Raw genomic sequence first — 26,226 nt, 5'->3', positions numbered from 1 at the left:
CGTCATTGTTGTTGGTTTGAATCTTTTGTTGATAAAAGTGAAACTATTTGTTGAATTGTCTTTATTTTAATGACAAACATGGTTCCACCTTTATAGCTTTGTGAGCAATAAAAGTAACCAAATACGAATGAAAATATTTATATTTTTATAAGCAAGCATTACACACATAAATCTGCTATTTGATTCAAATTGTCAGTTGCCATAAAATACACCTTTATATTTTTACTGTGCAGGTTATTGAAAACTGTGGATGGTGAGATTTATTATGACTTAACAACAATGTACTGCAAATTGGAAGAAAACAAAAATATTATTAGATGGCAGATAGTGCCATCTAAAACTAACTTTCTTCTAATGAAACAACAGATTTCACTAATTTGTCTATTGTTTGATCTCAAAAGATTTATGACTTCTAAGACTTGATCTTATATAAGCTTTTCCTTTAAGATAATTTAAAAAATATATAGTTTTTAAAACAATCCTCATTCACTTAACAAATTGAAGACTAACATTGAAACATTATAAAAACTCGTTACAAATTTCATTAAGTATGTAAATACCTACATCCAGGTGAGAGGAAATCACTTTCTAAATTCATTGTTAACTAAAGTTAGTCTGATCTGAATATCTTTTAAATTAATGTTCAGAATAGATATTTAAAATATTCAAGGGAATGGCTAAAAATTAAAGATTGAAAAAAAATATATTTCTAATAATTTTTATTTACTGAAATTTTAATCTTCTTCATAGTACTCTTCAAGTGACTAAATGCTCTTGTCCTAATGGTTTTTTCACTGCAGGAAACATTTTTGTTATTCCTGAAGAGGAACTATCCCGAAGGCCTGCGTGAATTTATCTTTGACTTTCTTTATGGTACAAAAACACTTTCCCTTGAGCAAGTAGAGTGGTTAAGGAACAATGGTCTTGTTTTTCAACAAAAACTGTTTGATGAGGAGGGCATTATACACAAGGGTGCTGTTGTGATCTAGAAACCAATCACCATTTTCCTATATCACACGTTTTTCTTACACACTCTCATACAATCTTGTCAATAATCCCATTCACATCAAAAAACAAATCAATATTGTCTTCATATTTGATGAAACCTCTCTGCTTTTTTTCTGTTTATGAACTCTGTAATTTCCACTGGCTGGTTGTTTTTTCGTTTCTAGAACATAACAATAGCATCAAATTTCATCTATCACAACAATTGATACCATTTTGGACCATTCCGAAGTTGGACATTCAAATTTTGTGCGCACATTAACAACGAAATCTGTGATCTATGAGCAAAACAACTGAAACACAAATTTTAGAGCAATGCGTTTCATTCAATTCATCTGTTAAAATTCATTAGCAAGAATTCAGACGTACAAATACATTCAAAGATCTCTTCAATAGTCCAACAGTAACCTTGTGCTATTTTTCAAAATTGTTGTCATTTCTAATAATGGAAGACTGGCTAGATCTTGGTCGGTCTTCAAGTGAAATTTTCCCTCGTTTGAAAATTACTTGTTGTAGACCTGGTTTTACTTAAAGCTTCTTCTCTAAAGCATTTTGAAGCATCATTTCTGTTTCAGCAGACATTTTCCCTAAGTGGAAACAAGATTTAACACAGACTCTCTGCTCTTTATGATCACTCATCACACAGATATCCCAGAACACAATTAACAAGCACCATGAAATGAATACCACAGAGCATTGTCACTCAGCAGACTACATAAGATGCTGCAAGCTTGCTACACTTAGTAAGCTAGACATAGATGTGGAATTCACAACTACATCTAGATTGTGAGTCAAGTACAGTTTCCGGTTATTTTTGCATATGTCCTCGTGCATTACAAACTTTTGTGTTGCATTCATTTTGAAAAACATTGTGTACAATATACTGGCAAGTTGTTTGTAAAATCATATATTTGTATGATACTGGTGTAATAAATATAATATTCCATTACCAAACAATGAAATAAACTGTGATAGTGTGTATGTTTTGGCATACCTACGCATAACCCTAATGAAAAGAGGTAAAATAGTGATTTACAATAAATACAACCTAATGTTTTTTTTGTTGTTTTCTTTTACAGGGTGATGGTGGAAGTCCCCTTGTGTGTCCAATTCCAGGAGCACCAGGTAGATATCTACAAACTGGAATTGTTGCTTGGGGTATCGGCTGTGGAACAGATGTACCAGGTGTTTATGTGAATGTTGCACAATTTAGAGAGTGGGTTGATTACTACATGCAAAGATTCAATTTACAACCAGAATATGTTTATTAACATTATTAAAACATTTTTTAAGTGACATCATACCAAATTATAGGGATGTCATTGTTTTTAAATAAAAATATTGCAGAGTTCTTAAATTTTTTTCATTTTTCAGCGATTTGATAATTTTTTTTTTGTTTTTTAAAAAACAAGTTACTTGTTAACTATCAGTAAGATTATATTTTATTAAATAGCTATAATTTATTTTGCTAAAAATAAAGCTACTCTAAATTGTAAAACTACTTTAATTTTCATAAAATAAAATAAGTTTTTGAAAATATCAAAACTTATGTGAAAATCAGTTCAAATTTTAATTATTCTAAGTTAATCATAAGAATTATATAAACTATGTCTCTTGCGTATTATGATGCTTGCTTGCTTGACCATGTAACAATGATTGCTCAAAAATATTTTATTTTTTCTTAAATTAAGTTAATTTATTACAGTATCTATTTATTACAGAAAAAATAATAAATCAAAACAATTTCATTGCTATCTTTCTAATTCATTACATAATTATCTGATTCGATTTGCTAAGTTTCCCTGGAAGACTTAATACTGTTTTTACCTTTATCTGTAAAAAAATAATCTCTGTAACTGATATTCCTGCATTATATCTGCTTTCAAGCACTCTCATCAATTGCCATTCCCTAGGTTCACCTATCAGTCTTTTACCCTCAAAGAATTTTTTTCAATAGCATTAACTATTGTGGTTTGTGGTCACTACTTATGAATAAGTTGGTTTCATTAACAATACTAATCTATATATATGTAAATACATATATAAAATAATAAACTCTCTCTGTTATCTACATTATTAGTATCTACGCAAAGCTAAATGTCTGGTCAATTCTTTAATTTTATAAACAGAATGTTAATGATTAAATATTATGTATTTCTTCAATAAAAATATTAATATTCTTATATTAATTAATACTCTTATATTAATATTATCTTTAATATTTCTTCAATAAAAATGTATTTTTTCTCAATTACTAAATAGATAATTTCTGGGAAAAATTAGTCATTTGGAGCAAATGTGTTTCAGAAGAAAGAAATTAATTACAGTATGAATACTGGTAAGATGATTGTCAAACACTATAGTAAGATAGGGTGCTTACATAAGAAAAAATATGCTGCAAAATGAGTCGAATGCAATGGGTTGCAATTTTTCAAAACATAATTGTTAAGGGATGAAAGTGCAGAATCATAAAAAGGTGAGAATATTTATAAACTAATAAGTACACAAAAGGCATGATACACCACAATTGACAATTATCAAGTCACCTTGATCCTTAAGTATTAGTCATCTAGTACTTTCTCTAACATTTTACTTTTCTGGCAACTACACAATTATATTGTTTAGTTATACAGTATACATTTAAGAAAAAGTATGCTAATCAGGTCAAATTTTGCATGTTGGGATTTCTCAACAAATTTTACATGGTTATGAAACTTTAATGTTTCATGAGTTCCTCAAACAAAAACTCAGAATTTTAGTATTGAATAATTTCAGAAGGATGTATGTATGGAATTTGGCCTGTATTTTGCTTGATGTCTTCAGAGTGGTCACAAAAATTTATTCAAAGGATAGGCAAATTTTTTTTGGCATAATTTAATCATTCTTAGGTTGCTAAGATACTTTCTGATAGTGTTTAATGTTCTTATTTCGACCCCCATAAAAACACTGGGGGAGCAAAAGACCCTTTTTTCTTTTTTCTGAACTTAACTCACATTTCTTGTACTAATTAGATCATTCCATTACATTACTATGTTACTTTGGTTATATATTTGAGCAATTTCATCCAGAAGTGGAAGACATAAACCTAACTTTTTTTGTTGCTTTCTTTCCATTACTGTTTTGCTTGACACTGTCAGGTTGGATTATCAGATTAAATTTTATAAGATGTGAGTTGTGAATACGAGTCATTGATCCGATTTAATTTTGGTTACAATTCAGCAAGGGTGTGGGAAAATACAGTAACTAGGGGTAATGTTCCTAGAAAAGCCGGCAAAGAGCTTTACATAATTCTTTGCCTACAGTTTGATTTTAGGTGGTTCTGGTCTATGAATTAATTACTTGATATTGATCATAACATCTACATGCCTTTGATAAATTATGCATGATTGTAACCATTTTTTGTGGTTTGCCTTGCCACTTGCATCTGACTAAATTGAACATAAAATTTTACATGACAAATTGCATTACTTACATCAATTACAGTGTTCTATCCAATAAAATAAATATCAGCCACCTTGAAATTAAAATTGCCTCATAATTTTAATAACTTTTATTTATATAAGGAATAAAAATGTTTAATTTACATTATTTTTGTATTCTTCTTTTCAACTGATAAATATCTATTATAAAAAATTAGCCATAATAAAAAATATCTGAATATGACCCTTGCCTATCCCAGTAATCTATAGCAGATATCCTATAAAAGCCATTATTAAACTCTTCTCCACTATCCAGTGGCTGGGTGAAAATGCTTTCAGAATAATCTGAAACAAAATAAACTACTAATATTATTTAAATAACATATCAGACAAATGTCAGATAACATACTGAACAAATATCAAGCCATTGAAAAACAGTGAACTACCACTCTTACAAGCTGATATTTACCTCATAATACCTCATTAGAATTAAATTATCTAATGCTAACATTTTTACCTCTATAGTGGATTGGTTGCATCTCTGACTTTCATTCAGAAGGATCTAGCTTCAAAATAGAATAAGGTTTAGCATTCTCTTTACCCCATGATTAAAACTAGTTTTAGGGCCAGATAGACCTTTCATGAACTCATCCTCTTTCTGAAATAAAGTGGTCTTCATCTACTAATACACCTTACACCATATATTATTTACCTTAAAACTACCCTAGTAAGTATTTTTTTTATAATAACACATTAAACAGATGTATGATAGTTTTCATAATTATCTTCCCCTGGTTTCTTTGTTATGGTAACAATCAAACTTTATTTTTTAATTTGAAGGTATTTCTCCAGTTTTAAAAATGTTTTCCATACTAATGTGTATGATTTACTTAAATTTCTCTTAGGTAATTCAGATGGTACATTATCTGAATTTAATGAATTACAAAAGTTTATAAAATTATTTTAGCTCCATATAAAATACAACTTACTATTTTTTGAATTAGTTAACACTGGTCCAAACTGGAATGATGGAAAAATTACATCATATTTATTGATTCTTTTAAAGTTACAAGTTGTATATTGATAAGTTTTCTCATTATTTTCAATACTGTAATTTTTAGGTAATCGTTTGTGACAAAACTCAATTTTGTATGTCTTTATGCATCTGTAAAACAGAAAAAAAATGTTATGCATCGTCTGTCAGTTACCATAACTAAAAAAGATATTATGTGATTCTTCATGAAAGTAGTGCAGTCATACAGTCATTCTCATAAATATCAAGCACAAAATTTTGAGACTTACTAGAAAAAAGAGGATTCTTTTTAGACCTGAATGAACTTTGTTCATTCTAGATCAAGGAAATTTATGTTATTATCTTTTTCAATCAGAAGAGTGAATTACATTTTTTTGGATGACTATGTACATATAATTTTTTTAAATTATTTTATTTGATAATATTAAATAATCTTGGCATATTTATTTAGATTTAATGATAGATTTTTAATTTCATAGTAACTGAAATATATAGTGATTTATGAGGTCTTACTATCCCCTCCTAGTGCACAATCTTTATTGTCATTTGAAATACGTAAAACTTTCATATAAACATGTCTCCAAGAACATTTTGCTTTTACCTATGGAAAAGTGTTGCCATTATTTCTACTCCAAAAAAAATCTAATCTATAATATCTTGGTACAAAATTGGATGTTTTATAAAATATTTGATGTGACTGTATATTCAGCAGTTCCCAGAATTGTTAAAAGCTCAAAGAATTTGAGTTAAGAATAATCTACTTTTGTGGTTTTTTATGTACTATATCTGTTCAAATCAACAATCAATAAATAGATTTTAGCAACATAATCTGTAAATAAAAAGAAGATTAATTTAAATAAGACTAATCAAAGATAAATACAAGTTTAAGCAAGGTATTTAACATCTATTTAGAACAGAACAGACCTGACATGATAGAAGGTTTATTCTAAACCAAATCAAAAATCAACATAACATTATTTACTCCTGTAACATGTCTAGATAACTTGCTAATAACGGTTGGTTTGGTGGAGAAGAATGCTCCTATCACTCTGTAAGCAGTCAACGCACACCAAACACTAATTTTCAGGCTATCATATTGTGTTTGTCAAACGGCATTAGGTTTTTCACTACCAAAAATCCAACAATTATGATGGTTAATGTCATCAGAAACATGTAAGATAACTTCTCAAAAAAGATTACTTTTTCTAAAAACGTATTATCTTCAGAATTTTTTCAACAATGGTAAAATTATATTAGTGTAGTTTATTATCATCTTCATTCGCATGCACAAACTGAATTTTGTATGTGTGAAGTTTTAGGTGCTTGTGTAGAACCTTCACAATTATTGACTGCAGTATTCCCAGTTCTAAACTTGCACGAGTCAATTTACCCAAGCTTCTCTAAAAAGTTTCCTTACTTGAGCCACAAATTCCTTGGAGAAGGAAGGTCTGCCAGCACATCTTTGTCTGCTACACTTCCTGTACCTTTAACTGCTGATACCAACGTTTTAGTCTTTATTAGGAGGATCATGGCCATACTCTAAACAAGATGTCTATGAACAGTAATAACAAATCCACTTTCATGAAACCACAGTAAGCCCATTACTTTCTCCTGTTCAGTAGTCATTGCTCAACTGACAATCCCTCCTGTTGATACCTCATAATACATGTTCATTCAACATAATCAGTAACTTTAGTACCTACACTAATGTTTGAAAAAAATCAATGCACACTACATTTCTTTGTTAATTTTTATTAACCCCAAAAAAGTGCTAAATAATTTAGATCCACATGTTTAATAAATAAATGCATTTAAACTGTGATAAAACCTTGATAAAGTGGTGTGATTTCAGAGGAATGTTACAAAATACAATTATTAAAAGTGTACAATTAAAGTGTAAAAAGTATACAATTATAAAATGAAAAATAAATATGATTAAACTCCATATTAATTATTTTAAATACAAACAAATGTAAATTATTAAGATATATAAGAACATATTAAATATAAAAGTTAATTACAAAATAATTCACAATTCAGAAGCTGAAAATTATTTGAGCACAAATGTATACATTGAATGTAGATGCAGAAATTTCAGGGTTTTTTAATTTCTTTTTTTTTAAATTCATTAACAGAGTAATAATATTGTTTCTGTAAAAGAAAATCTTTTAATTGTGTTTTAAATAATTTTTTTAATGTATTGTAACTTATTAAAAATGGAGTGGATGTATTTAATTAGGGAAGTTTCCTGACCTTTTTAACCACATTAATCACAGTCATACTGCTACGTCCACTAATGAAGGTGCTACTAATTAGCTCTGTGATGTCCTTTGAAAAAACTTTTAATTCCATATAATTTAAAAGTGAGTTGTTAAATAGCATAGCAAGTTTCAACATGCTACTCAGTGAATTACAGTATATTTTCTTTATCTGCTCTATTATAGCATTAACAAAGCAGATAAAGTAAATTATCTTAATGTGAAATTTTTATATTATTTTTGATAAAACTTCAGCATGCATGCTATGATTACAACTTTTGTATATTAAAATAAAACCCTTTTGTATATCTTGGCTTAGCAGTGTTTATCAGCTGCTTCTGCAATTATGTATCAGATGTCTAGAAAAGTTTACAATCTTTTTCTTGTGAAAAATTAAAGAAAGTCATCAAAATATGAACCTTATATTCTATAAATCTCTCCCAATGTGTAATAACTTATAAAAGCCATATTTATAAAGAAAAACTTTGTTTTACAACAGAAAAATGTTGACTCTTTCAAATCACTTTCATTGTTGTACTGCTTGTTTCTCATATGGTTATCCAGAATCAGGAACAAATGGAAATCTGTTAGTGAGAATTTTGGCGAATATGGTGGATGGAACACAGTCTTCCATTTGAGGTCCATGAGATGTCTACCAGATGTGGTCAGAAGTACCATGAAGAAATAAATTTTTCTTCCTCCTTACTATGGTAGAAGTGTTTTTATTTTAATTCTCTCTTAACTCTTTTCTTTTTAACTTCAATCTCTTTTCTAGCAAATGAAGTTGTAATCTTACAGGTTCTTCATAAGCATTATATGTACTACCAAGTTCTCTACAGATCATTTATGAATTCATCTTGAATACAGTCCACAAATCCTCATTATTTAAGGAAAGTGGTCTTCCAGATCAGGGTGCATCCTCAAGACCCTCTTCACTTGAAGCAGACTTTTGGAATCAATTTCAAGCCTCCAATGAGTTACAACAAAAATTTGGAACTTAGCAATAAACATGCACAAATAATTTATTTTTTTCTAGCCATTTAGGGTGTAAAAACATGTTTAAAATGTAACTAGGTTTACTATTTAAAATGTAACAACTGAATGACTCTGAGAATATCTTATAGTTTGAGTTATGATCATATATACACATTAGTTATTAATAAGAAATCATTAGAATTATGACCAATATAAAAATCAGCAAGAACTTTTCAGTTAAGAACCCAGGTATTATGTTATTTTTAATGAATTTATGTAACTTATATCAAAAACCTTTTTACTTAAGGATATTCTTCAGATTTTGTAAAAATGTTGAAATGAATAACGATATCAGTTCATAATTATTGATTAGCCACTACTCAATGACAAAATTTGTCTTCAGTATTTATTTTATTTTTATTGTTATCCTATAAACATTAACATTTTTCCCTTGAGTTTTTAATGTTTCTAATTCATGTTTTTGTAATTTCAAGAATAATATTTAATTATCTTTACTTATGATTAAGCTTGTACAGTAATATTTAATCATAAAAGGATTATAAAGGACATTTTAATATTCTTATTAATAAGAATTTGTTTTGATCTGTTAAAAAACTGTAAATTCCCTAACTGTAATAAAATGATGTTAAGTGATAAAATTAATAAAAAAAAATTTTAATACATTTGAGAAGCTTACAGCGTTTTATGCAGGAAAAATCTCTAAAATAAAGAAAATCTATAATTCTATAAATAATTAATTTGTTTAAATTTATCTCCTACAATTGCAATCAAGATGCACATATAAGCACACAAAAGTAACACTGCAATGTTTTCATTCATATCAAAGCAATAAGAAGATATAAATAAAAGATTACCTTGTTTTTATCTGGTCATCATCCCACAACAGAAGTACTTCATTTAAAGTCACATTAATAGCTGTGATATTTGTCACCTGAAATAGTAATAAATTGTGGTATTATGATCAAAATTCTAAATCAGTATTAATATGTCACTTTTACTCAATATATATATATAAACTAAAACTTAACCACTAAAATGGTAAACAGATAAGTAAACTTACCAAATTAACACCAAAATCAATTTTCACAGGATCCTGCATAATCAGTTCGTTTCAGTTGTCTACACTATCACTGATTTATAATCCTGCAACTTTGTTAACTTTTTAACGTATAAAATTAATTTCTATTTTTTTATAATTTTTCCCTAGTTTTGAAAAATAAATTGGTTATCAATAAAAATCATTTTCCAGTTAAATTTAGATTTGTATTACTCTAAATAAAAGTCCATTTTATTTAACTGTTATTTGTTTTCTGTTTATTTTATTTGCACTATTCTGTTTAGAATTAAATTTTCTACAAGTTTTATTAAAGAATTTTATCTGTTTATTGGCAATTTAACAAAGTTATTACAAGTCAAATGTAAGAAAGTACATTTTTCAACACATCTGGGTGAAATTTTTCACCCAGATTTTATCTGGACCTATGTTTATGTGCACTTTTTTCTTTAATTTTACATATAGAATGAGCTGCCAAAGTATCTGCATATCCTGATAAATCACCCTGTATATGTGCTAAAATGTGCTCGCTGAAACTATTTTTTGTGTTTCTATATTAGATAATAAAACTTCTACATCCAAAGTAATATAGCTTGTATTAAGTAACAGTATTCATTTCTTGTAAAAAAATTTTGTAATTTAAGAAATGCATGCTCATGATGGTCAAAAGATACTGTATATGACTGATGTACAGTGTATAAAAATATAAATATATAATCTACTTTTTCAACCTGAAACTTTTCAAGTTTAACTTGAAAAAAATTAACTCTGTTGCAGTATTTCTATGTATATGTGTAATGATTTTTTTCAATTTCTAACTTTAATTGCTTAGTTACTAATACTAAATGAAATGTTTTATTTTAAAGTAACAATAAAAAGCAGATTAGATAAGTCATCTGAGTGATAAAACAAGATCATCTTACTGCACTAAGTCTACTCAAAAATGAGTAAATAAGTACTTTTTTTGTTAAATGATTAAGTAAAATAATTGATAAATGATTAAGTAATAATAATACTAAAAAACCATCAAAATAATGTTTTATTTCGATATTAAGTACACAAACTACATAAAAAATGCACCCTCCCTTTAAAAATACACCAGTTTTTATAATTTAAGTAGTCCTTACAATGTTCTTTTTTATTAGTATAAATATATCCTGTTATGAATAAACCCTCTAATGCAATCATTTTCCCTAATATTTAAATAATGTGTATAATACAATAACATTACATTGTTAAATGCAGGCAACAAACATCAATTTTATTTTCAAAATTAATAATTTCAAAATTTTCAAAAAACAATTTCAACAGATTAACAAATCATAAATAAATATGTTTTAATGTAATTATAGAATTTAATAATAACTGAAGACATGGGATCTGAGAAAACTGATTCTTAGAATTAATATAAGTTTAATATTTAACTATTTACTGTGTTTTGGAGGTTTATAATTCATTCAATAATAAATTTTATAAGCACGGTGTTCAACATGTTAATAAATTATTTGAATAAAAAAAAATGTATATATACATATATATATATATAAACACATGAGAGCTGTTTTCTTCAACCTTCGATCATGAACCTAAGTAAACAAGAGAAGGTAGGAGCCAGGTCTACGCATCATGAAATTGTGCCACTCCACCCCCACCACAACCTCTGTAACTGTCGGCTCCATTGCATCAGTCTGAGCTGAGCTGTGGGAATTGAATGTGGCTACTATGATCAATGCTCCCGCCAAGTGTGATTTGCAAAGTCTGATAAGTTTTCTGCAAGCAGAAGGATATAGCGCTGCTGAAATCCATCACAGAATGAGCCTAGTCTATGGTGAAAACTTTGAGTGATGGTAGTGTACGGGAATGGTGTAGGAAATTTAAAGATGGGGGATGAACATTCATGACGAAGGTGAGCAAGAACGCAAGTCTGTCACTACTGTACGCCTGGTTGAGCATGTTGATGATTTTGTCCATGACAAACGGAGGTTTAGAATAAGTGAACTTCCTGCAGAAATCCCAGAAATTTCAAGGTCTTCTCTGTACACAATTGTGACTAAAGACCTACGGATACCGGAAACTGTGTACACGTTGGGTCCCAAAAATGTTGAGCAATGATCACAAAATGCAGCGAATGGCATCAGCCTTAATATTTTTCAAGCGTTACAATAATGAGGAAAAGAGTTTTTAAAGTCTATCGTTACTGGTGATAAGCCTTGAAACTAGTACGACAATTGAGAAACCAAAGAACAGTCTAAACAATGGATGCACACTTCTTCTTCAAACATGCTGAAAAAGTTCAAACAGACACTGAGCAACCAAAAAACAATTGCTGGTTTTTTTGGAATCATGAAGGTGTCTTGTTGGTGGACCTTTATGGAACATAGGACAACAATAACAAAGGAAGCTTATTGTGAATCTTTACGTTGCCTCAGCAAAGTGATCCAGAATGAAGAGGCATGCTCTCATCCGGCATGGTTTTGATCCATGACAATACACGATCGCACTGTGCCAACAAGACGCAAGACCTTCTCAAACAATTTTAGTGGGAAGTTTCTGACCATCCACCGTATAGTCCAGACCTAGTACCTAGTGACTTTCACCTCCCTTGAGAATTGAAGACATGGTTGGGTGGACAACACTTCACCACCAACGAAGAACTTCAGGAGGCTGCCTCAGATGTACCTTACCTCACTGGCAGCAAACTTCTTTGAAGAGGGCATCGGAAAGCTGGTGTCACAATATGACAAATGCCTCAATCTTTATGGCAATTATGTAGAAAAATAAGTTAAATACTACTCAACTTTTAGTAATAAAATCATTTTGTTATGTTAATGTCTTTTTGTTTATAGCCCATTGGAGTTGCAAAAAAGCAGCCCTCGTGTTTGTATGTATGTGTATATATATATATATATAAAGACTGTATGATAGCCATATACACACAATGTAGAAGTGCTCAGAACAAACATACTTACTTTTCCAGGTACTATTAAATCATTATCAATATATTGGCATATATGTATCAGTGAAACACTCGGTAATGTGATTGATGTAACAATAGATAATACATTATCATCATTGTAAGTAACATTATTTATCTGTGTCCGATGAGGTCCCTGTAAAAAAAAAAGTTACTTTATATCAGAAAAGAAAACCAGCAAACAGTAAATCTGAATATTTAAATTTTCACTTAGTTTTCTAATAAATAAGTTTTCATACCTGTGTTTGTCTCATAAGAGCTCTTAATTTCATATCTGGATTCAGAGGCCTACCAGCTTTTGCCCATACGTCAGCCGGATGTGGTAATGCATTATCAAGAGTATAAACCACATATTTACCACCTATCTTAAAAAAAACATTTAAGAAAATAATCTAATTTATAAATCATTTATCTATGTAAAGAAAAAAAATGTAGCTATACTGCTGTACAACAATTAATATATTTAAATCAGGACAATAAAGACCCACCTGTAATTATGACAGCTTTTGGTAAATAAATTTTTAATTTAACATCAATATATGTCATGTTTGAAAATTTAACATTATCGACATCAGAATAAACAACTAACAACGAACATGACCATGTAGTATCTTTACTTTTATTATTACCATTTTGTTCATTACTTGTTGCAATAACATGTAACCTAAATTATAAAAACAAAATTGCAACTTTAATCATTACTCATTTTAAGAACAAAAACAATATAAAAATGTTTAAATATAATAATAACTAGGTCATTTGATTCTTCATACAAAATTGTAGGATACATTAAAGCATGCATGCTGATGTTGTATACAAGGTCTGTAAATAAAGTAATAAAACTGGTTCAGAAAAACATTTTATCAACAATCCAATTATACATGGACTCTATCACCTTCAAAAGGTGATACGAGTTCCCTTGGGAAGCAACACAACACTTCAAACAATTTTCCCACTCTTCATAGAGCTCTTAATTTATTTAAGAGGTGTTGAAACTCAGAAACCGAAATAATGGTCGGTTACATTTTTTTACTTCAGATGGTCGGTTACATTTTTTTTTGTTTTTTACTGTTCAAAATGGTGTTCAAATGAACATCGCAGGGCGATTGATAGGTCCGGGCTGTAGGGATAATGATAAAGTTGAGTCCAGTGCATTTCTTTTAGTTTTGAGACCGTTAAAGCTACAGTATGGGAGCCTGGTGTTGTCATGGAGGATGGCCTCTTGAATCAGTTGTCTCGTCTTTTGCAGTGATATGTAGCCCTCATCTCATTCAGCAGCTTGCAGTATTAAGCAGCATTGATTATGCATCAATCATGCAAAAAATCAATGAGCAAGTTGTCTCGCCGGTTGAAAGAACCTTGAAAGAACAGGTAAAAGAAACTTGCCAGCTGACAGTCCAGTCTTGGCTTTCATTGGGGCTTTCTTTTTCCTGTTTAGCCTCCGGTAACTACCGTTTAGATAATACTTCAGAGGATGAATGAGGATGATATGTATGAGTGTGAATGAAGTGTAGTCTTGTACATTCTCAGTTCGACCACTCCTGAGATGTGTGGTTAATTGAAACCCAACCACCAAAGAACACCGGTATCCACGATCTAGTATTCAAGTCCGTGTAAAAATAGCTGGCTTTACTAGGACTTGAACGCTGGAACTCTCGACTTCCAAATCAGCTGATTTGGGAAGACGCGTTCACCACTAGACCAACCCGGTGGGTGGCTTTCATTGGGGCTGCCTCCCCTTTCCTTCACCACTCCATACTGGCTTGTTTCGACTGGGGAGTGTAGTGGTGGACCCAAGTTTCATCTCATCACAGGTGACGATCTGACCCCAAAATGCATCACCCTCTTTCCCAAACCTTGCTGTAAGCCTCCAAATATCTCAACTTCTGATCTGCGGTCAAAAGCTGAGGTACCCATCTGGCACACACTTTACGAAACTGTAAGTCATTTGTGATGATCACTTGACAGCTCCCATAACTTATTCCGACCTGTTCTGCAACTTCAGATACTCTCACCCGTTGAACATCTTCAAGAATGTCTTAAACTGCGCGAATGTTTTCATCTTTAATGCTACTCCGAGAACAGTGATTGAGTTTCTGATTTCCACTCGTTCTCGTCCTTCCTTGAACTCTTTATGCCAGGTAAGCACACGAATCCTAGACAATGTTTGGTTCCCGAACTTTGCAGTCAATCTCGAGAAAATTTCTGTTGCTTCAACTCCTTCACAAGCAAGAAATTTTATAATTATGCATTGCACAGTGGAGGGGTGCACCTGTTGCTCCGACATCATGAGCGTTACTGACTAATTAGTTAGGAGTGTGGAATGGCTAGCTCTCCCCATTCCTAATGACCCCACCCAAGCATACTAGGAGTGCGGCCCAGTCCTACCAACCGTACATGCTCAAGAACAAAAATCCCATATTTATATTTGATTTACACTCATACAAAGAGTACCAAGTAAACCAGTAAATTAATACATAAATGCATTTGTAAATTAGCTAACAGATATAGCAGTATGATAAACTTATATACCTTGTATTTGTTCAAATGTGTTTAATTCAGTGAAGATGACTGTCACAACCATGCAGATCACACTTGGCACTAAATAAAACATCTTTTGAAATGTTTAAAATTTCATTCAAATTTTTTCTGAAGCCATCATTACAGGCAATTTAAACTTTCTGTTTTTAGTATTTCTATTAAAAGAAGTCACATTCAGGCGACCAACTGATCTTATCAGCCAAATAATGCTACCACTATGACAAATGAGTCAGTATGATGTTCTTACAGCCCTAATAGAATCTCTGAAGTTCACATAATACCATATTGTTAAACTGAATATAATTTATAAGAGGAAAGTGTGCTATGTCAGTAAGAGATATTTAATTATGTGTTCTGATTTGACTGCTAGAACTCTTCCCTCTTCAACCTTCCAAAGAAAAAAAGGCTGTTACATTGGCAGACGAGACTGCCATACCAAATGTGAGACTGCCATACCAAATGTTCACTTATTTATTATAAGGTCGTAAAATTTTCATCTAAAATCAATACTTTTCTTTATTCACAAAACGATTTCTTTAATTAAAAATGTGCTTCATTACAAATCTAGAGATAATCTAAATTAATTAATTATGTATTTTTAATAATATCTCTGCACTGGCTCAACATAAATTCTTCAAATATAACTCAAAATTTTCTATATATGAAGTATAAATGCCATTAAATTTTGGAAAAAATTGATAAAGGGGAGGGGTAGTTCTTTTACTTTAGTATGATGAAAGTTAACTTAAATTCCAAAGTAGTAAACTGGATTTAGGAGTGGGGGATATTCAAAACTGTTTTTTAACAGTTGTCTCAAATCTCAAAAACCCACTGATAAAAAAAAATAAAATTTGACTATATATATATATCCCAGCCTTTTCCTGATTTTTTTTAACCCATCAAACAAGGTGGGTGGGATCCATACTTAATATTGGTATTTTTAAAACTAAATATTTTTACTAAAAATCTTGAATATTTTTTTAGAAATATACTTTAAATACAGTTTAATTTTTAGATAAAATTATCATATGGTGAAGGAGGTAGTCTGCAGTCCAAAATTTTTTACTGAGAATTTTGAGTTTTTTTTAATTAAATTTTTAATACTGCATAATTTTTAATTTGATTGAGAGGTCAAACTAGACCCAAAGTTTCTTTTACTAACATTCTTCATAATTTTATTCTAAATACTGCATAATTATGTAATTAATATTTAAAAACCTGATGGCATACATGAAACAAAAGTATCAATGGCAAAGCCACAAAATGCAACCCTCTGCATACATGCATACATGCATACATTTTACATACCACCCTTAAAAAAAAAATGATCATATTTATGATCATGTTATATCTGATTAGATATTAGTGTATTTTATGAAAAATAAACTTACCTTTCATCATATGGATTATAACTGATGTTTAATTTATTATTATACAGGTATGCCAACATCCCCATTACAATGTAAACAGGTTTTTGGAAAAACTGTGAATATGTCAAATTTTTATCTGACATTTTATCATCCTTCATAATAAACCTTAAAAAATTAAAAAAAGTTAATAATAATAAAATTACCACTGTATTCATCTCTCTTATAAGAGAAAATTAACTTAGACCTTGAAACTAGCTGACTGAAAATATGACAACTAGTACATTAACATCAATTTCATTGTCTATACTTTTGATCAATCAGTTAATTATTATCCTACTTGGTAGAACTTTAGATAAGGATGGTAACTTTTTGAAATTAATAAATTTCACAAGTTCTATCTAGGTTTTGTATAGCGCCAGCCTCTGTGGAACGAGTAGTACCATCTCAGCCTTTCACCTGGAGATCCCAGGTTTGAATCCCGGTCAGGCATGGCATTTTCAAACGCTTTAAGACATTCATCTCAACCTCTGAAGCAATACCTATTGGTAGTCCCAGAGGTTGTTATAAAAAAAAAAGAAAAAAAGTTTTGTATGAATGATAGTTTATATGGATGATTTATGCGATGGAAACACTGGTAAGGATGAAACTACACTTTAATATAATATAAAAAATTAATTTAAAAAAGTTGTTTCATTCAAAATTAAGTAATTGATTTTTCTTTAGGTTATTAAAATTTAAAAAAAATCACTTTTATGTTTACATAAATATTTATAGATATTTTGTAAAAATACTTATTGATGTAAATTCCTTTTAACATTAATAAATAAATCTCCATAAATATTAAAATATAATTAAGTCCAATGACAAAAAAAAATTAAAATATCACAATTTATTAGTAATATTGTCATTTTAGCTGCAAATAAGAATAATTCAGGAGTAATGTATGCTATGGATTCATTGCTGTTTATGAAAGATAGAAAATATTGCTTACTGTATTCATTTTGGGCATCAGGTGATATGACTGATGAAAATTTATCAGAGATTGAGGGTTTATTGCTACACCCTCCTAAAAAGATACTACTTAACATTCTTGATAGAATGAACTATTTTATAAAAATAAAAATATCTATCTTGTAAAAATATTCAGAAACTGACAAAACCATTGAAACTGAAGCTCCATTCTCCAGATTAACATAATGAAAGTTTTACATGAAGCACATCAAGGAAAGTTCCTACAATACTGACAGAGCTTTACGTGTTTCATTAGAAATTATATTGCTATTTCAGATATACTTTTTTTTTTAGCAAAAGTCACTCAGTGGATCTCAGTGGACATGTAATCAGTCAAAATACCAGAATTTTGATTTCAAAAATCTTCATGCATTATAAACCCCTTTAATCTGTGAAAATCAGCATTTCATAACACTTCTTGTAATAAAATTTCCGTCCTCTTTTTCATTTGAGACAGGACCATCTGAATATTAATAAGTTGACATAAATTACGCAGAATTACTAGAACCTGATGATTATACTGCTGAATGTAACAAACAGACTAACAGCTTGCACAGCAAACAATATTAGTGTTGTGCAATATTTTTGGGAACCATCTTAATTTTTCAGTTTGTGGCCTCTTTGATCTCTAAACCTTTCTTTTCCTGACTTCTATATATCAGGGATTCTGAAATAAAATGTGAATCAAAATTAAGAACACATGACACATGAATTAAGAATAAACATTCAAAACTGAATTTCAGTGATTTTAGAAGTGGCATTAAAAATGGAATCATTTTTAATGTCACTTAATGATGAAATCTTCTTTAATTTCACTTTAGAAAATATCATTTGTAAAACCATACGACTATAAATAATTTAATCCCTTAATAATATTAATATGTACGTTATAGAGTTCCATCTTTTTTTTTCAATCATACCTTGCTAAAAGTGTCCTTTGATTAAATGGATTAAAAGGATATAAATTCTGATCATAATTTAAAAATGCATTATCATTACTGATTAATAAAACTTTATCATCTGTACTTTTATGAAAGTACTCATAAATCATAATTAACACTTGAGTTATTGCCGATGCATAATGAACATCACTACGCCATTTTTCATTTTGCCACCATCCTTTTAATATATCAGCCTCACTTCAACAAAACAGATTAAATCACTTCATTAAAACAAAGTAAATATAATATGTACTTTAAATAAATTAATCTAGTCATACTGAAAAGAATACAATGATTAGGAGTTATACACCAAATTCCTTCATGAGCTGATATCAGTTCATAGGCTATTGACCACTGAAGTTCTCTTACCTACATTCATTTTACTCCTCAAAAAAAAAAGTGACTAAAGGTACATGCATCATTTTAATTTTTACTTTGTGCCAGGTGCTACTTCCCTACTGTAATCAAGTTGTATATATAACACATTATTGGACTGAATGTAAAGAAACAACATAAAGGAACTGAAATAATGATGACTTATGAAACAACATTTCAATTCTGTTAAATGTAAAATTAAAATATATGTAATATGAATTTTTTCCAGACTTCAATCAGACATACCATAAAATTGCTGTTGTATGAAGCACACTTCTGCTAGTTATCATTATTTCATAAAAAAGCAAAAGTTATAATAAAATGTAATTTAAAAAGAACTATAAATTCTGAAATTATTTTAATAGTATGCTAGTTACCAAGACAAGCTTTTATCTGAACAAAAACTATTGCATCATCATTTGATCATAAATGAAGAAAAAACAAATCATATTTTGAGAAATATTGAAATCTGAGAAATGTATCTGAATTAAGAAAAAACTAATCTGACAGAGCAATTTTTTAAATCTTATCATCAAGCAACTAAGGAATTGAAAAGTTTCTATGCTGTTTCTAAAGAAATGTCTCTTATCAGTTTGAATATAAGCTGAATTATGTTAAGGTAAATGCAAGGTATAATTCTAGATCTAAAGCAATGAGCTTGTTTATTGTTCTATCCTTACTGTTACAAGGTAAATTTTGCCATTTTAATCCAAAACAAGTCTTCTATGTAATCTTCACACCCTTTTTTTTTACACTACAGAATAAAATTGAAAAACAATTTTCAGTGAAAATTTAGACATCCAACAACCTTTCTGAAAAAATTATTCTTAAAAAAATGAATTTAGTTGTAGACGTAAATGAATGACTGGGCAACTCAAGTTCAAAAAATACAAATCATTTTTCATTATCTCCAAATTCTTTTAAATTTGTTCCATTTTTTACACAAAGACATAACTATATTTTCAATCCACATTTAAGTCTTCAGGATAATTCACATTTGACCAATGGATTTGATTCTTTTCTTTTAAAAATGTGTAAAATAGATACATGCTCATGAGTATTGTTATTCCAAATAACACATGTAAATTTATAAAATATAATTTGAATTTAAAAAACACACTTACTTATTGCTCAACAAAGGAATTTTGGAATGATACAAATTCTTTACTGAATTATAAAAATGTTTGCTTCGCTTTACGACAGCTCTTGGTGAACAATCACCCTTTTTATGGAAGCTCAAAAAGTCCAAAGAACATTTGTCACCTTTAAGTAAAAACAAAGAGGAAATAATTTAAATTCTAATTTTATTTATTTAATTTTTATTAATTAAAATTTATTAATTAGTTTTCAAAAGAGAATGTTTTTTTTTATAAAAAAAAAGCAATAAAAGTAAACATCTGGTATTTAAATAGTAAACAAATTGAATCCTAAGAGAATATAATTATTTCACTAAAAATTAATTTTTGTTATTTACTGCTTGATAAGTTAATGCACAGTCCATTGTTGAGATCATTCTTAGTTTCCTGCACCACCACTAGCACACATCAAGATTCAGTCACAGATTCAAAATTTTGTTGTCAACTCGATCTGCGATTTTAAAAAATGGATTAAAGAATTTTGTGTGGTGATCAAACATTATTTTTTAAAGACAAAACCAATAAGGAAACTGAAGCTAAGCCAGATAAATATTACGCAAGTCAGCTGCATCGATTAAAACAGTTCACCAAAGACATTTAGTAAAAATCTGATGTGGGCATCACATGAATTTCTTGTACTCTTATTAAATTACATACACATTTTTTTAAAAATAAAAAGTACATACAATTTTATTTCATTAATAACTTCTGATATTTTTTCTTCTTTTTAATTGTTATAATTGAATTATTATTTATTGTAAATTTTTTTTACAATCAGAGATTAATAATTATTAATAAATCAATATATTTAAATTAAAAAAAAAAGAGATGAAGTCTGATTCGAACCGATGTGCCTTTCCCTTGTAAGATCCAAATATTTCATTAATTAAGATTTTATTTGGCTATTAACTCTGAACCAATGAAAATAAGTACCACTTATGATATATCATTGAAAAGCTCTCAATGAGGGCTTATTACTGCAGTTAAGAAAAGTAAAAAATCCAATTTGTTTGGATTTTGGGCTTTTTTGGACAATTTTGGTTCAGTTGATTGCAATCAAAAGGGGAAGTGCACAACTAGATGTTACAACAGTCCTACATCCAAAATTTCAACATCCTACAGTTAATCATTTTTGAGTTATGCGAGATACATACATACGTACAGATGTCACACTGAAACTAGTCAAAATGGATTTAGGAATGGTCAAAATAGATATTTCCATTGAAATCTGAAAACCGAAATTTTTTGTGATCAAAATACTTCCTTTACTTCATACAAGGAAGTAAAAAAGTCATTGACCTGTTAGCTGTGTGTGCTGTGGCACCATCTTGTTGGAGCCAACCGTGATTGATTTCCATTTCTGTTAAGTGACTAATGAAGTTTGTTAAAACAGCATAGTAACGAATACTATTAACTGTATTTTCAAAAAAGACTGGAACCATGATCCACGTTCTATTCATACTGATTCCAGTTTTCACATTCACGTAAAGATTGTTTGTATAATTCATGGGCGTTAGTTGTCGAACACAATTGGGTATTTTGTGAATTAATATACCCTCCTAGATGAAACCGTGCTTCATCTGTAAATAGAGAATGTTAGGGAATTTTGGTCAATAAAACGTTCAAGCCATTGATAATAATTTAGCCTTTTGGCATGACATGTAGGTTTCAGTTCTTGAACACACATTCATTACTTTGTAAGGGAAAAGTTTCAGTTTATGTTTGGTAGCAAATCCGATATCTTGCTGCTGTGCTAACTTGCACATTGACTTTAATGGACTTTCAGCCACAGCATCTGAAATATCAAGCAGCTTCTGTTCATTTAGTTCTGATGGTCTTCCACTTTGACAAGCATCTTCAACAGCGCCAGCTGCCCAAAAATTTTTGATAAGAGTTCAAACTGCATCGCAGTGAGGAACAGGAGTATTTGGAAACTTTTCAGAAAACTTGAATTCTTCACTAAATCAGTATACTTGTCACTTTCACGAAAGACATGTTCAATGAGAAACATGCATTCCTCTACCAAAAGAACCACTACGTTTCTCATAACTACTGATTCCAATAAACAAAACAACACAAAATGAAATAAAGCACGTTCAATCACAACTCAAAAACTAACGTCTTGATTTATTACTGAACAAAGCCCAACAAACCCAGAGGGCAACCAACCTAATGCCAAAAGAACAGAATGCACCACATAATTCTAAAGCATACTACACCACGATTCTTCAAACATACTGTTTAAGGATGGGATCAAAAAAATTTACCATCATTACACTTTGACTTGAAAGTAGATTATGTTAAGAAATAAAAAAGATTTTCCCTGAAAATTTTGTTCTCTTTACTTCTGTATGTACTTATCAAATATTCCTCATAGATATATATTTACTACCTCAGTTGTTGAAGTAAAATGGATTACTCTATAACTATTACACTCTGTTATAGTTAATGAAATAAACTTTTGTTTTAGGTAAAATAATTTAAATAAATTTTTAAATCTAAATTTGAGTGATTTAGATTAAAGGTTTTATTTTCCTGAGCCAATTATCATGTTCAAATTTTACTTGTTCATTAATTATATCTTCAACACTGTTTTTTATTAACTGTATTTTTCCGGACACAAAATTACTACAGGGAATCATTATAGAAACATATTGTAACATTAATCAAATTTTTGAATCCAGATGTACAGCCTTAAGAAATCTTAGGACATTACACAATATCGATATGTTGTTGCCTAAGATACTTCATATGTTAGCCTCTAGTTTAAAGTTCCAACGCAATGCCGCATAACAGACACATTCCAAAAGTATGTGGTATATTGTCAGTAGGTAGTTGCAGCGAACACAAACAGGTGCATCAGTGTAAATCATCAAATATCTACGAGTGAGGCTGATGTGCTCTATTCACAAATGGCAAAAAATAATTTCCTCATGATGGTTATTCCTATATAAAGAGCTCCAGGGTGATACACTGTCTTTAACTGGTCAAAGTTTATTTACTAATTGTAGCATTTTATTCACTCTGTCACTCATCATGAACCACACTCTTCAGAAAACCAACAAGATCAATCGAAACAATGAGCTTAGTGAAAGGAGGCTGTGTAAAAGCCTCTTTAGCTACACGATCAATGCTCTCATTGGCTGGAATTCCAATGTGACTGAGGATCCAGCAGAAGCTCACAGTTGTATTCCACTGAGTCATTTCAGAGATGATAGACTGTATATTACAGACAATAGGCGTACATATCACTAATGTCTTACAAGGTACTCATGGGATTTAAGCAGACAAGTACGTGTTGGAATGTTAGACTAACTACATTTATGGCCTTGTTAATTGCAAATAGCTCCACGATGAAAACACTAGAGACACTGGGAAGACCAAACATGTATGTCCCATCACCAACTGTTTGGTTGTGATACAAAAAACAAATGTTTAGATCCACTTCATTATTGATCAAATTTTGATTTGGCAGAGATTTGCTGAAGTCAAAATCTATGCTGTTTAATTAATATCTTGTTGTACCTCAGCTTAGCATTATAAATGACTGCCTTGTATGAAATTCCCTAGGATCACCAACTCAACTTACTTTACACATTTGGCTCCCCATAGTTGTTACTCCTAAGTTAAAAATGCTGCTTAGTGACAAATAAAATAGTACAAAAAAAGTAACAACCTAACTGAGTGCCCTTTTGAAAAAAGATTTCTAGAAACGTTTTAAAAAATGCAAAAAGCATTGGGTTATATAGATCATACTTTGAAATTGATAAAAACTATAACCATATAAATGAGGTATTTTTATTTAACACCCTAAAACCAGATACTGTTCAAGTCGACTTTATATTTCATAATTATTTAACAAAAATTTCTGTTCCATTAATATTAAGAAAAATAAAATAAAAACAATACAGTTAGAAAAACTTACTTGTGTTATCTGAATAATGTTGAAATTGAGGTAGATGACTAATACGTGATTTTTTTTTACAATAATTTAAAAGGCCCCAGCACAAATTATGTGTTCTTTTATTTTTAAAAAGACCAGCAGGTCCACCAAGTTTAAGATGGCACAGATAGTTCTGGTCCTTAAAACAAATTCTACTCTTATTGACAGGATTAATGCAATATTTATTAATCATCTCATTGTGATAAACTGCACAAGCCTCATCAAGACCAGATCTACAAGCTTTAAAATATCTCAAATATCCTGAAACAGAGAGACAAGAAATATGTTACAAAGAAACAATAAAGGTGTTAATAATTTTATGTTAAATTATTATATTATATTATGTACATAGGTATTGATGTTCTTGATATAAATTAAAACAACAATTAAAAGAAAAGAACAAGCTTTAACATAGTATAAAATTGAATTTTTTTCATCAAATGATTCAAAAGATATTAAACTCTGAATAAATTCTAAGATGATTTCTTTTATGATGCATAGTCACAATCTATGAAGTGACAGCGTGTGAGGATAATATCAAATACTACACGTAAAAATCAGTAATTTCAGCTAATGCTAAGTGATTATTTTAGAGATTAATCTGTTTATGTTTTGATTACAAAATATAAATGGGTACAAAAATATTCTTGAAGTTAGTATTTAAGTAGTTTAATAACAAACTGAATGTTTCACTCAAATCAGAACAAAATAAATTTTATTACCGGGTAGAGTAAAATTCAATATATTGTACTTTTTTAAGTCAGGTTCATTCCATGTTTCAAATTTCCATTTCATTACTTCTTCCACTCCAAACCGATCTTAAACAAATAAAAATGGAAAAAGAATTAAAAATTGAGGCTTGGTAAATAATACTTAACACTAAACAATAGTTTAAAAGTAACCAAAGCTTGTATCAGCTATTACACATTGCCTAGACACTCTTAAAAATTCAACTTTAACTTTCAACTATTATTAAGAAGCAAGGCACAAAATCTTCTCAACAAAGTCTAAAAAAGAGTTACAGAAATTGATGCAGATGAACATATTCTTGCAGTTTTACATGATTCAATTTCAGTACAGCATATGACTGACAAACAACCCTATTAAAAGGAATTTGCTACATTGTTGTCCATGGTAATTAACAATATTAATTAGACATTTAAACTTTTCTAAATCACACACTGAATTTATTAAAAAAGTAATTTTTAAGCCATGTGTGGTTACTAAGCCCTGATTGTAACTCAGCTCGGCAGCTATCTGTCTACCATTGAGCAAGATGACCTCTTCCATTACAAGCATGACACAATCAACATTAGTTATCATCACCTTGCAAGTGAGAAGTAGGATTCAGATATCAATGTGAGCCACAAAAGAAAATTAGGTGAAAATCACCCACTGAAATTCTACTCCAACAATATGCCATATTGTTGGCACATTGGAATGGTGTAGGCTATCCAATATGCAATGACAACATAAGATTATTAGATTATGACAACAGTTACAGGTTGTCTTAGCTTGGGCCCTCTTTGGGTTTCTGGATATCATTACTCTCATATGCCCATACTTCATTCAGCTAATCATGTTGCAGATCCTATGGCTTTAACGCTATACCAATGAGGACACAGAATATTTAGACATACAAGATGAAATCAATCACACAAGCAAACCAAATCATTCACAGATTAACTAAAAAGTATACAACAAATAAACCACTTACGTTTCGGTAGTATACAATTTGGCTGTCCAACTAAAGCTATTTAATTAACTTCAGTAATTTACAAAAACCTCTTCATTAAATGTTATGTATTTTGTTTAAAAAAATTTATTATTTTCATACACTTTTTAATTTCAGGATACATTTACTCCCTGAGTGATGCCTTCCAACTTAGACCATCAGATTAGTAAGACTAATAGCCTTGTGAAGGATGATATAATAATTATTTTCAGATAACCTTAACTAAATTTTAGAGGCATTTTACTAATTTAAAACAATTTTAATTATGCAAACGTAGCCCATCAGTTTGATCTAGTGGTAAACATGTCTTCACAAATTAGCTGATTTTAAAGTCGAGCGTTCAAAGGTTCAAATCCTACTAAAGGCAGTTACTTTTATTCATATTTGAATACTAGATCGTGGATAGCAGTGTTCTTTGGTGGTTGGATTTCTTTT

General features: G+C 29.8%; 2 protein-coding genes across 7 annotated transcripts in view; one reads left to right on the top strand and one right to left on the bottom strand.

The window, feature by feature from the left end:
- LOC142325428 (phenoloxidase-activating factor 2-like) overlaps positions 1 to 2,356 on the top strand; it is a 48,253-nt gene extending 45,897 nt beyond the window's left edge. The window contains exon 6 of the mRNA XM_075367193.1: positions 2,085 to 2,356. Coding sequence (XP_075223308.1) covers positions 2,085 to 2,276 — 192 coding nt within the window. The 3' untranslated portion in view covers positions 2,277 to 2,356. The remainder of the gene's footprint in view (positions 1 to 2,084) is intronic.
- Idua (alpha-L-iduronidase) overlaps positions 1 to 26,226 on the bottom strand; it is a 37,238-nt gene that overhangs the window by 578 nt on the left and 10,434 nt on the right. For 5 of the 6 annotated variants that reach the window (XM_075367187.1, XM_075367190.1, XM_075367188.1 and 2 more), the window contains 11 exons: positions 24,779 to 24,874; positions 24,039 to 24,317; positions 20,102 to 20,240; positions 18,582 to 18,800; positions 16,672 to 16,815; positions 13,228 to 13,403; positions 12,979 to 13,100; positions 12,735 to 12,875; positions 9,566 to 9,642; positions 5,414 to 5,589; positions 3,194 to 4,769 (listed from right to left, as the gene is read on the bottom strand). In XM_075367187.1, coding sequence (XP_075223302.1) covers positions 4,639 to 4,769; positions 5,414 to 5,589; positions 9,566 to 9,642; positions 12,735 to 12,875; positions 12,979 to 13,100; positions 13,228 to 13,403; positions 16,672 to 16,815; positions 18,582 to 18,800; positions 20,102 to 20,240; positions 24,039 to 24,317; positions 24,779 to 24,874 — 1,700 coding nt within the window. In that variant the 3' untranslated portion in view covers positions 3,194 to 4,638. Of the gene's footprint in view, positions 1 to 3,193; positions 4,770 to 5,413; positions 5,590 to 9,565; positions 9,643 to 12,734; positions 12,876 to 12,978; positions 13,101 to 13,227; positions 13,404 to 16,671; positions 16,816 to 18,581; positions 18,801 to 20,101; positions 20,241 to 24,038; positions 24,318 to 24,778; positions 24,875 to 26,226 lie in introns of those variants that run through there. The other variant, XM_075367191.1, reaches the window with a different exon arrangement.

This window comes from Lycorma delicatula, chromosome 5 (genome assembly GCF_047948215.1).
Source record: "Lycorma delicatula isolate Av1 chromosome 5, ASM4794821v1, whole genome shotgun sequence".
Taxonomy (NCBI): domain Eukaryota; kingdom Metazoa; phylum Arthropoda; class Insecta; order Hemiptera; family Fulgoridae; genus Lycorma; species Lycorma delicatula.
The sequence above is the reverse complement of the archived record's forward strand: the minus strand, read 5'-3'. Positions and strand labels throughout refer to the sequence as shown.